Raw genomic sequence first — 11,639 nt, 5'->3', positions numbered from 1 at the left:
CTCTGCCCTCATCAATCCTCTTTGTTACTTCTTCAAAAAACTCAATCAAGTTTGTGAGACATGATTTCCCACGCACAAAGCCATGTTGACTATCCCTAATTAGTCCTTGCCTTTCCAAATACATGTTCATCCTGTCCCTCAGGATTCCCTCCAACAACTTGCCCATCACTGACATCAGGCTCACTGTTCTATAGTTCCCTGGCTTGTCCTTACCACCCTTCTTAAACAGTGGCACCACGTGAGCCAACCTCCAGTCTTCCAGCACCTTACCTGTGACTATTGATGATACAAATATCTCAGCAAGAGGCCCAACAATCACTTCTCTAGCCTCCCACAGAGTTCTAGGATACACCTGATCCGGTCCTGGGTATTTATCCACCTTTACCAGTTTCAAGACATCCAGCATTTCCTCTCTGTAGTATGAACATTTTGGAAGATGTCACCATCTATTTCCCTAAATTCTATATCTTCCATGTCCTTTTCCACAGTAAATACTGATACAAAATATTAATTTAGTATCTTCCCCATTTTCTGTGGCTCCACACAAAGGCCGCCTTGCTGATCTTTGAGGGGCCCTATTCTCTCCCTCGTTGCCATTTTGCCCTTAATGTATTTGTAAAAACCCTTTGGATTCTCCTGAATTCTTTTTGCCAAAGCATGTCCCCGTTTTGCCCTCCTGATTTCCCTCTTAAGTATACTCCTACTGCCTTTATACTCTTCTAAGGATTCGCTCAATCTATCCTGTCTATACCTGATATATGCTTCCTTCTTTTTCTTAACCAAACCCTCAATTTCTTTAGTCATCCAGCATTCCCTATACCTACCAGCCTTTCCTTTCACCCTGACAGGAATATACTTTCTCTGGATTCTTGTTATCCCATTTCTGAAGGCTTCCCATTTTCCAGCCGTCCCTTTACCTGCAAACATCTGCCCCCAATCAGCTTTCGAAAGGTCTTGCCTAATACCATCAAAATTGGCCTTTCACCAATTTCGAACTTCAATTTTTAGATCTGGTCTATCCTTTTCAATCACTATTTTAAATCTAATAGAATTATGGTTGCTGGCCCCAAAGTGCTCCCCCACTGACACCTCAGTCACCTGCCCTGACTTATTTCTCCAAGATGAGGGAATTTTTTTTTAATGTGAATGCCCTCCCTGAATATATGTTTCAATAGAAGCTCTGAAAAGAAAATTTATTATCTAAAGTGAATTAACTTGCATGGCTATAGAGTTTGAAAAAGATAGGAGAGTGGGACCCACTGAGGTGCTCATTTAGAGTTGGTACACATATAATTGGTGGAATGGCCATCTTCTGTACTGTTACACTTGTATAATTCTATGGCCAGCTATAATATCCAGTGGCGTGTAATTCATACAATGATACTTAAGTAAGCTCCCGCAACATACATATGAGATATAGATAACGTAGTACTGAAGAATTCAATGAATCTTTTTACATGTTCTATATATATTGTTATATATCTACACTACAGTCATAGTTATTTCCTTATCTGGGCACAAGCTAAGTAATTCAGATGTAGAGTATCAGGTTTCCCTCAGCATATCATGTTTCAAGAGGGTTGAGCTCTGTAAGATGGAGTCTGAAAGTTTCATACCTGTCCGTCTTCCTTCCCAATTATCCGTTCCACCCTTCCCACTGACCTATTACCATCACATTTTACCTTCACCCACCTATCGCCTACCTTTCCCCTAGCCCCACCCTCTTTCCCCCATTTATTTCTCGATCCCCTTCGCCCTCCCCAATCCTGAATTGTCAGCTCTCTTGCCCCTTGGATGCTACCTGACCAGTTGTCCTTTTTCCAGCACCACGCTTTATCAATTCTTTGGGGAGAAAAAAGAGTTAACATTTTGAGTCCAGTGACTCTTCTTCCGAAAACAGAAAATAGGGATGTCTTGCTAAAACTATACAAAGCACTAGTCAAACCACATTCGGAGTACTTTGGACAGTTTTGGCCCCCTTATCAAAGGAAAGATGTACTAGGATTGGAGGCAGTATCGGGAAGGTTCACTCGGCAGTTCTTTCAGTTTTCACTCGGTTGACTGGAAATGGAGGGACTTTCTTTTGAGAGATGATTTTGAGTAGCTTTGCCTATATGCATCAGAATTTAGAAAAAAATGAGCAGCAAACTGATTGAAGCATTCAAGACTCTTCAAGGGCTCGACATGGTTAATATTTACCTTTGTGGAAGAATCTAGGACCAGAGGGCAAAATCTCAAAATGGGGGGTGTCCATTTAAATCAGAGATGAGGAATCTCTTCTCTCAGAGGCTAAAGAATATGTGGAATGCTTTATCACAGTGGGCTATAGATGTTGAGTCATTAAGGGAATCAAGGATTATCAAGATGAGGGAGGAAAGTGAAGTTGAGGATTTAGTTCTGAGGGTCACTGGAACTGGAGTGTCAACTCTGATTTCTCTGCACAGATGCTACCAGATCTGCCGAGCTTTTCCAGCAATTTCTGTTTTTGTTGTTGTTATTGAGGTTTGTTAGATTAGCCATGATGTCATTGAATGGTAGCAGTCTCAATGGGCAAAATAGCCCACTTCTCCTAGACCTTATGGTGTCTCGAAAAGGCAAGACAGGTGTGATGGCCAAATGATCTCTTTCTTGCTATACCTTCTAATAATTTCAACTCAGAGTAGTTAGAGATAACTGCCACTTATAATTACACCACTTCATGCAATTATTACACACCTCTCCTCCACCCAAGTCATTAATGGACTGTATGTTATGCAATAAGGTTTCAGAAACAATAAGCCGAAAGCTTATGGCAGAGAGAATAGAGATATTTTCTGATCAATCTGTTCAGAAATGGTATGACACACTTCCAGAGGAGGTGAGACTTGAAGCAAGGCCTCGTGGCTAAGAGTTAGGGATACAAGGTGCTTGCAGAGAGTTTTTTTGTATTTAACCTATTTTTCTAATCACTCTGTTCAGAGATGTTATGCCATACCTCTGGAACAGCTGGCAACTTGAATCACAGAATCGCAGCATCCCTACGGTATGGGAGCAGCCTCGCGGGCTCAGAGGTAGCGCCAACACTACTCAAAGACTTTGTAGAGAGAATGTTGTTACAAGCCAGTGGAGAAGGTAGGACTTGAACTCAGGCCTCCTGGCTCAGAATTAGGGACACTATCACTGGACAGAGAGGGCTTTTGCAGAGAGAATAAAACGCCAACCATCATTATTTCAAGGTGTTGAATTGTTAAAATCGATGCAGAGAAGTCCCGGTGCATCTAGGTGCCCCGGGCGTTCACTCTGAGATAGAGTAAAGTGTATGCGGTGAGGATGCAAAGATAACCAGCTTGGCTAACACTTCTAATCTGATAGCTGTAAAACTGGAATAGTGCACAGCAACTTATAGTTCACGGATTGTTGGTGCAACATAAGAGCTGCATCCTACAACTGGTTCCATATCCTATAAAGTGAAAAAAAAACTTGAACTTGTTGCCAAGTCTGAGTCATATAAGGACTGTGCACTATGGATGACATTCCCAGCGTCAAACAGAAACTGCTACGTGTAGACTTTTTCCTTTAAACGTGAAAGCTTCAGCTGTAGCTTGCAATGCGTTTGCCTTTTGTTTACACTGCTGTTTCCTTATGCTTCAGCCGGCGTATTTCCTCACCAGGACTGTGGGAGTACACGCGCGGTCTGCACCGATCCCTGCCTCTGCATTTATAAGCCACACACATGGTCGCACTGCCAGGAGACACTTACAGGGATTCTGTTTTTATTGCGTTTTGAAAGCTTTGATGATGCATTCGCGCTCTTTGAAGATGAGATCGCCACAGGACACAGTCTTTGGGTGAAATCCGGACGCTTGGTTATTCCTGATCGGGGACTCGAAGAATCAACCTGTTACATATTTCAAGTCACGGGGTTTCTTTTCCTGCCGGTTTTAGACGGACAAATCACTCTCTGTTGCCGCATTAATGATGCAGAAAGTTTGTTAAAAGAGAAAAAAACACTTTAAACTTTCGAGAACGCTTTGTAGGTGAAGAGTACAAGTCGCCTCAGTGGATTCCGTATTAAATAAGTAGTGGAGTTTGGTAATAAATCCCAATGTTATTGCTATTTATATTGGTTACAGTATTTGGAGACTTTCGCCTTCATGGCATCAAAGCTCAAGGTGGATCAATTAAAGCGTTGCGATCCTCTACTGTACCGAGAGATGGTAAGTTGCAGTTTTCCTTTCAAATGTTAGCATTAAAAGTTGGAGCGTTGATGTTTTCTAGCTAATTAGGTAAGTTTGGGTTGTTTAGCGACTCCTGTTGGGCTCAGTATTGTGAAGAAAATCCAAAAAAAACTACAAAACTGTCTGTTTCCCCAAAGTACATACAGCAGCATTTTAAGATCTTGGCCGAACATTTAGTTTATCTCGCTGAAACGTTCCAACTCTTCCATTTTAAAACATTTTATATTTAGTGCTTTGGCTTTTTTTTTGGCATATTTATTCGGGCCTTATTCGTTCATTATAGTTTACAGCAAGGCAGCATATTTTTTTCAGGATATATTGAAAGATGTATAACTGATTTACCATACACCCGATATCTCTAAGAATAAGAAATCACGATCTATATATGATCATAAAGAACAATTAGTACATTAATGCATTTTAATGTTAGTCAGTTTCGGCAGAGTAGTCAGTTTCAGCAGGACACGACTTTCTCAAATTCACATATTTTAAACGTTTTTAAAAATTAGTCTTCACCGGCTTGGCTGGACAAAGAAGACACCAACCTCCCGCTTACTAAATTTGCCTTCTTCACCCCCCCCCCCCCCCCAATGAATTATTGTGCTCTAGCTCAAGAAATTTCAGCGGTGGAATAAACTGTAAGAGCGGCTGGTGTTATTTTGCCTGAGGGCGGTTTGCTGGCTTGCCTGTCGTGTTAATGCTGACAGATGCGTGTCCACTGTGCAGGACTCTGGTTTCAGAGCACGCTGTCTTCCAGCAGCCAGAAGAATGTGTCAGCTTTATTGGAGGCAGCAGGATTTATTATTCTGCGGGAACACACATTACTCGGCTGTCAGATTTGGAAGGAGCAAAGCATGACCTCATCAGTACCATTGTACAAATTACAGCGAGAGAGGGAGGATCTGTCTCCTTCAAGGCCATACTCTCATTTGCAAAGAGTGCAATAAACTGCGCCAATCTGTCTTAAAGGCGCCGCGCTCCGCTGTCCTTCCATTTGCCCCGGTTGGAAATCGACTGGGGAGGGGGCGGGGCTCCAGCCTTTTGTGACGTCATGCGGATTGAGACGTCAGGATGCTGCGGACCCCTTTCCGCATTCTGCCTCGGAGCTGCTACATTTGCCAAGCGCCTTTCCCAGACCTTGCTGCAAGCAGTTTTCTCAAGCTGCTTGCACTTCTTCTGTTTTGAAAAAAAAAGTTTACAAATAAGCATTTGTGGCGCAGGAAATTCCTGTCCTAACCTTAATGCCTACAGGATGTGCTGAATGAGGGTGATGGAAAGGAAAGGGAAATGAAGAAAGAAAATAAATGCCTTCCAGAAATTCAAGATTGTCAGCAAAGGAGGCGAGAAGTAAGATGAGGAGAAACCTCTGTTCAGAGAGTTGTCAGCATTTGAATGCACTGCCTGGGAGACTGATGGAGGCAGATTCCATCGGAGGCTTCAAAAGAGAGCTGGATATATATTTGAAATGGATAAAATTAGAGGGCTACAGAAATAGGGCTGGAGAGTGGGACTAGCTGGGTAGCTCTTTTGTGTGACCATACTGACATGATGGGTTGAATGGCCTCCAGTACTGTAAAATTCTATGATTCAAAACAAGGGAAGAATTTAACTTCAGACCGTGGGTGAAATTTTCATGTCTGAAGATCCTGTTCTGAAATCTTGCAGTGCTATGTAGTCATTGGTCCGGTAACTAAAATCTTAGTGCCGTTGCCATAAACATCAGACATCGCTTAGTTAGTTGCTTATATGGTCAAAAATGTTTCATTTTTCCCAATGCAGAAAGATAATTATAAAGGATATTTGTTACAAATATTACCATTTTGAGTTGATTCACAGCTGTCGTCACCAATTTGTTTAAATGAATTTAATCTTATTTATTCAAATGCTTGTAAATTGAATTCCAACATTAAAAACATTCTTTATTAATCTATGATTAGTTAAAGTCGAGCTGTGCCTTCCATTTAAACAACATATCCTAAATTGTACCACCTGCTATCAAAGTAATTTTTAACTTAAGTGGCTTGCCTTCATTTAAATTTAGAATTTTTGTGAGATAATTGGGAATTACTCACTAGAAGAAAATCATGCCCTATTTAGTGGTTTAGAATTAATTTTGCAGTTCAATGAGAGCAAATAAGTTTGCTGGTAACCTTCTGAGTCTCCATATCAATAGCTTTTAGTTACTGGACCTACTTTTCAATGTGTTGGAAGAAAATCTTTAAGAAAAGCTGTCGTAAAATGCAACTAATTGTAGTTAAAAATTGTAAAGGAAGAAAAAAAATCCAGGCAAATAAACAGATGACTTTATTTCTTCTAATTATTTTGCTTTACTAATTTCCTTCCTTTGCCACACATCTCCTGAATTTGTCAAAACAGGAATGGAATTCTGTTCCTAAACCCTACACTAATGCTGCTTTTGGGCAACTGCTCAAAAACGTATGAGAGCAGTTCAGTGAGGAGTATACATTTCATTTTACTTAGCACTGCCCACTACCACTGCTGTACCCTGTCTCACAGGAGAGATTGGGAAATAAGTAATGTGAAAGATTGAACCTGTGTCGGAGTGAAATTTGGCTGCTTGCCACAACAACTTGCATTTACACAATAAAAAAGCAACATAGTTCAGATGTCCAGTTTCTGCAGTAGTAACAGAAAACTGCTGGAAATATGTTGTGGAGAGAAACCAAGTTAACATTTCACGGTCACAAACTTCTAAGATTAACTCTTGTTTATCACCACAGATGCTGTGTGACGTGTTACACAGTCTTAGTTTTCTTTGCTTCTATTGATTTTATAGAACACCTCTAACAGATCACATCATCCTAAGGCACTTGAGGATCATCAAATTTAACACCAAACCTCTTCAGCCAATATTAGGGATAAATGTTTTGTGAAAAACATGGATTTTGAAGGAAGATTCTTCTTTAAGGAAGATGGAAAAATATGAGGTAGAGAGTTTGAAGGAGGGAATTGACAAGCTTAGGACTGAGCCAGCTGAAGGCACTATTGTCTATAGTGGAGAAAAGAAAATCTAGAATGTATTAGAGGTCAGACTCAGAGATGTGTAGCTATTTTGGAAGATTATAGGGCTAGAGGAGGTTACTGGGAAATTAAATGCCCAGGTTTCAGAGGAATACAAAACAAACGATGAAGATACTAAAATTTACGTATTGCTGGACCAGCAGCCAAATGTGCATTAAGCTAGACCACGGTAGTTGTTGGGGCACATTTGTTAGAGTACCAATGCATTGTACACATAATGTAAGGAGAAGGCTAGAAATGTGGGAAAACTTTTTAAAAATGTGAGTTTTTTTCTGTGTTCACACAATTAACATTTAGTGAATTGGAAAAAATAGAATTTCTATGGTGTGGAAGCTGACCATTTGGTCCATCAAGTCCACACCAACCCTCCACAGAGCATGCTCCCAGACGCCCTCGCTATCATCCCCCACACCCCGCCATATCCCTGTATTTCCCATGGCAAACCCACATAGCTTGCACCCCCCTGGACACTATGGGCAATTTAGCATGGCTAATCCACCTAACCAGAAGTGGCGGTTATCATCTTTGGACTGTGAGAGAAACTGTGGCACCTGGAGGAAATCCATGCAGACACAGGGGGACTGTGCAAGTTCCACACAGATAGTAACACAAAGGTGGAATCAAACCCAGGTCCCTGGTGCTGTCAGACAGCAGTGCTACCACTAAGCCATCGTGCCATCCAAGTGCCCACAGTGCCAACAAAGCCAAAAATTACTGCCAAAAAGATTACTGCAAGCAGTTTCCTCACAAACTGCCAGCAGCTCCCCCATATCCTCATATGTTCAGCTATTACCCTCCAAATATTAAGCCATTTCAGAAAGATACATTTTAGTATTGATGATAATGGCAATGTTTTAATAGCTTTTCATCTTGCATTCATCAGGATAATTTGCGAAAGGGAGAACAAAAATTATACTGTATAGGAGGAAAGTGCTGATTGATTAATTGATTGATTGATAAGTAAAGTCTGATGTCGGGTTTATGCCCAAAACATTGACTGTCCTGCTCCTCGGTTGCTGCCTGACATGCTGTGCTTTTCCAGCGCAACATTTTTCGACTCTGACTCTGAGTCTCCAGTATCAGCAGTCCTCTCTTTCTCCTGATAAGTAAACTCTGAATGGCAGAGATGTTGTCATGGAGAATGTAACAGTCAACGATAACTGACAGTGAACTGCCAAGCTTTGTTTAATTTTTAATTGAAGCAGATTGACTTTGATTGTTCATGGCACTTACCTCAGAAATTAACCAGAGAATGAGTACCACATATGTGCAGTAAGTTTTCTTTCTGCATGCAAAGAAAGGACCATTTCTTAATATTTGTAGTATCCAGTAACTTGTCACATTGCAAGTTGCACTAACAATCTCAAATTGATTTTCAATATCATTGTTGCAGAGTCAGGATTCTGTAGTAAGTGTTGTCCAGCTACAGATTACATCTAATTTAGGCACTTTATTGTGAATTTTACACATACAGACTAGTTGATAGAGTCAATAATTTGGTTATTGCAGACAATCAACAAGATATGCTGTTTGAAATGACACAGCAAACCTTGGTATGTTTGGCTACATACCTAACATCACATCGGCAATAAATTTACATACGACAATACTTGATTACTACCTTTGAATCTGCAGCTGCTTGTAAACATTTCTTTACATGTCTTAGTGGGTTCCATCCTACACTCAAATTCACCTTTGACATAGAACAATCAAATAAGCTCCCTTGCCTTGATGGCTGGGGTTCTCTACTATGGTCTACCACAAAACTACCTTCACTGGGCAATATGTATGTTGGAATTTATGTGGGAATAAGATTGGCCATATTGACAACCTTATAAGTAGGTCCTGTGCTAATTGTTCACCATGCAAACATAATGCTGAAATAGAACATATCAAAGCCATTCTGTGGCATACTGGCTACTGTGATGAGGTAACTTATTGCTGTACATCAGATAGGTTCATGAACAAACTATGGACATCACTTTTGGTCCTGAAAAGCTGCTATCAAGTCAGAAATATGTTTTGCCTATAATTACAAATGAGTAATTATGTTATGTAAATTTCAGTGATGATGTGATGTTGGATATGTAGCTCATATATAGAATCATACAGTACACCATACTCTAGTGGATCATTCATAAACAGCGTATCTCTTTGGCTGTTTGCAACAAGTTAGGTACTGACAATACCACGAAGCTGAACATGTAAAACTCACAACACGTGCCCAACATTCGATGTGATTCTTGCTAAATAATCCCAAATAAAGAAAGAATTACAATGACAACCAATTTAAGATTGTTAGTGTGACTTGCAATGTGGTACACGAGTTAGTGGAAGTTACAAATAATCATACAAAGGGCCCTGTTCCTGGCAGACAGAACATGTGCATGAACTGTGCCTGTTTCAACTCAATGACATGTGACACCCATTCTCTGGCTCACTTAACAGGACAATAGTTTAAGCAATCAGAATAACATATCTGGTTTAGCAGTTGACTGTTAGTCATCATTAACTGGTGCATTTCCATGGCAACATCTGTCAATCCATTTGTCTGCCAAATAACATATTCCTCTCATACAGTTTAAATATTTTCCCTTTGTTTTGGTATTTCTTGCCTATTGTCTTAATGGCTGCAAGTCAAAAAACTTTGACAAATTTGTCTTTATACAACAGTACTCAAACTCTGTATTACCTATTCAAATGACTGTAAGATTCAATTGAATGGTACAGTATCTTAGAGAAATGCAAGTGTAATTATGCATATGTTTCTTTCACTGATAAAGGCATGTACTCAGAATTAGGAATCTGTTTCCACATTAATGTATGCCATGGGTCATCTGTACCCCTGTAAATTCCATTTACCTGCCTTTCACCACTTTTGACACCATTTGTCAATAATGTTTAGTGACGTCTGTATTGGAGATCTTAATTGATCTTGGATAGAATCACAAATTTTCATGAGTGTTTGTGAAAATGTTTCTTTTTTAAAAAATCCAGAATAGTCTAGCTCTCTCTTCAAGACTTTTTTAAAAAGCATATTCTTTCATGAGAAGTAGGTGTCATTGGATTGGCCATAATCTGAAATGCATCTTCAAAAGCCTTTGAGAAAAAGCTGGCAAGCTTCCTTCTTGTATCACTACAGTCAGTGATGTAGGTATGTCCACAATGTTGTTAGGAAGGGAGTTTCAGGAATTTGACCTTGCTACCATGATTCAACAGCGATATTCCAAATCAGGATGGTGTTTGGATGGGAAGGGACTTCCATGCATCTGCTACCTTTGTCCTTTTATAGCTGGTAGTGACCATGGATTTGAAAAGTGCTGTCAAGAGAGAATTAGTGATTTGATGCAATGCATCTTGCTGCTGTGTGTCAGTGGTGGTGAAAGTGAATGTTTAATGTAGTGGATAGGATGCCAGTCTGGGGCTGCTTTACCCTTGATGGCATCCAAGAATATGAGTTGCTGTAGCTGGATTTTTCTAGGCAAATGGAGAGTATACCATCATACTCCTGACTTCAGCCTTCAAGATGGTGGACAGGGTTTGGGCACACAAGGAGTGGATTACCCACAACAGAATTCTCAAAGTCTGACCTGTTCTTAAGGCCATTAAGGAGTTATATAGCCAGTCCAGTCCAGTTCAGATTTTGGGTCAAGGATAACTGCCAGATTGTTGATATTGGGGGATTTAGCCATGGCAAAACCATCAATATCAAGGAGAGATGATTAGATTCTTATTTTTGGAGATGGTATTTGCCTGAAGCTTGTGCATAAGAACATTGCTTCCCACTTATCAGCCCAAGTCTGAATGTTTATCAAATCTCATTGCATAAAGATTGCTTTAAGAATGGTATTGAACATTGTGAAATCATTATTGAACAGCTCCATGTCAGACCTTTATGATGGAGGGTAAGTCTGCGCTAAGGCGGATAAAGATGGTTGGGACTATGACCCAACTCTAGGATGTCCTGTGGCTATAGCCCGGGGCTGAGATGACTAGCCATCAACAAACATCTCCTTTGCATCCCATGTTCTGCATTCATAGTAGATCAGTTCATATTTACAATATTTTGTAAGATTATATAATTGGGTTGCTCTGCAACCCTGGAAATGGAATTCAAGTCATGTTTACGTAATCTGCCCTTGTAATATAATCCTTTACACTTCTGTGCCATTTTACTGAATTTGAATTACAGCTGCATGCCAGGTCAATTGAGATATTCAACACAGAAAGTGCTTGATTGTTTTGAAGTTATGGGTATCAAATATGGATGCAAGCCAGGTAAATAGTGTTAACACAGCTATATTGGTTAACAATGATCTAACTGAATTCAGAAGCTGACACCAACCTGATGCATGTTACCCAAAATTGAATTCAGTACAC

The 11,639-nt window shown here is 40.1% G+C and overlaps 1 protein-coding gene across 2 annotated transcripts in view; it reads left to right on the top strand.

Annotated features, from left to right (window-relative positions):
- Positions 1 to 3,528: 3,528 nt before the first annotated feature.
- pdgfd (platelet derived growth factor d) overlaps positions 3,529 to 11,639 on the top strand; it is a 177,378-nt gene continuing 169,267 nt past the window's right edge. For both annotated transcript variants that reach the window (XM_043691812.1, XM_043691811.1), the window contains exon 1: positions 3,529 to 4,196. In XM_043691812.1, the coding sequence (XP_043547747.1) occupies positions 4,085 to 4,196 (112 nt within the window). In that variant the 5' untranslated portion in view covers positions 3,529 to 4,084. The remainder of the gene's footprint in view (positions 4,197 to 11,639) is intronic.

The sequence above is a fragment of the Chiloscyllium plagiosum genome, chromosome 6, assembly GCF_004010195.1.
Source record: "Chiloscyllium plagiosum isolate BGI_BamShark_2017 chromosome 6, ASM401019v2, whole genome shotgun sequence".
NCBI lineage: Eukaryota > Metazoa > Chordata > Chondrichthyes > Orectolobiformes > Hemiscylliidae > Chiloscyllium > Chiloscyllium plagiosum.
The sequence above is the reverse complement of the archived record's forward strand: the minus strand, read 5'-3'. Positions and strand labels throughout refer to the sequence as shown.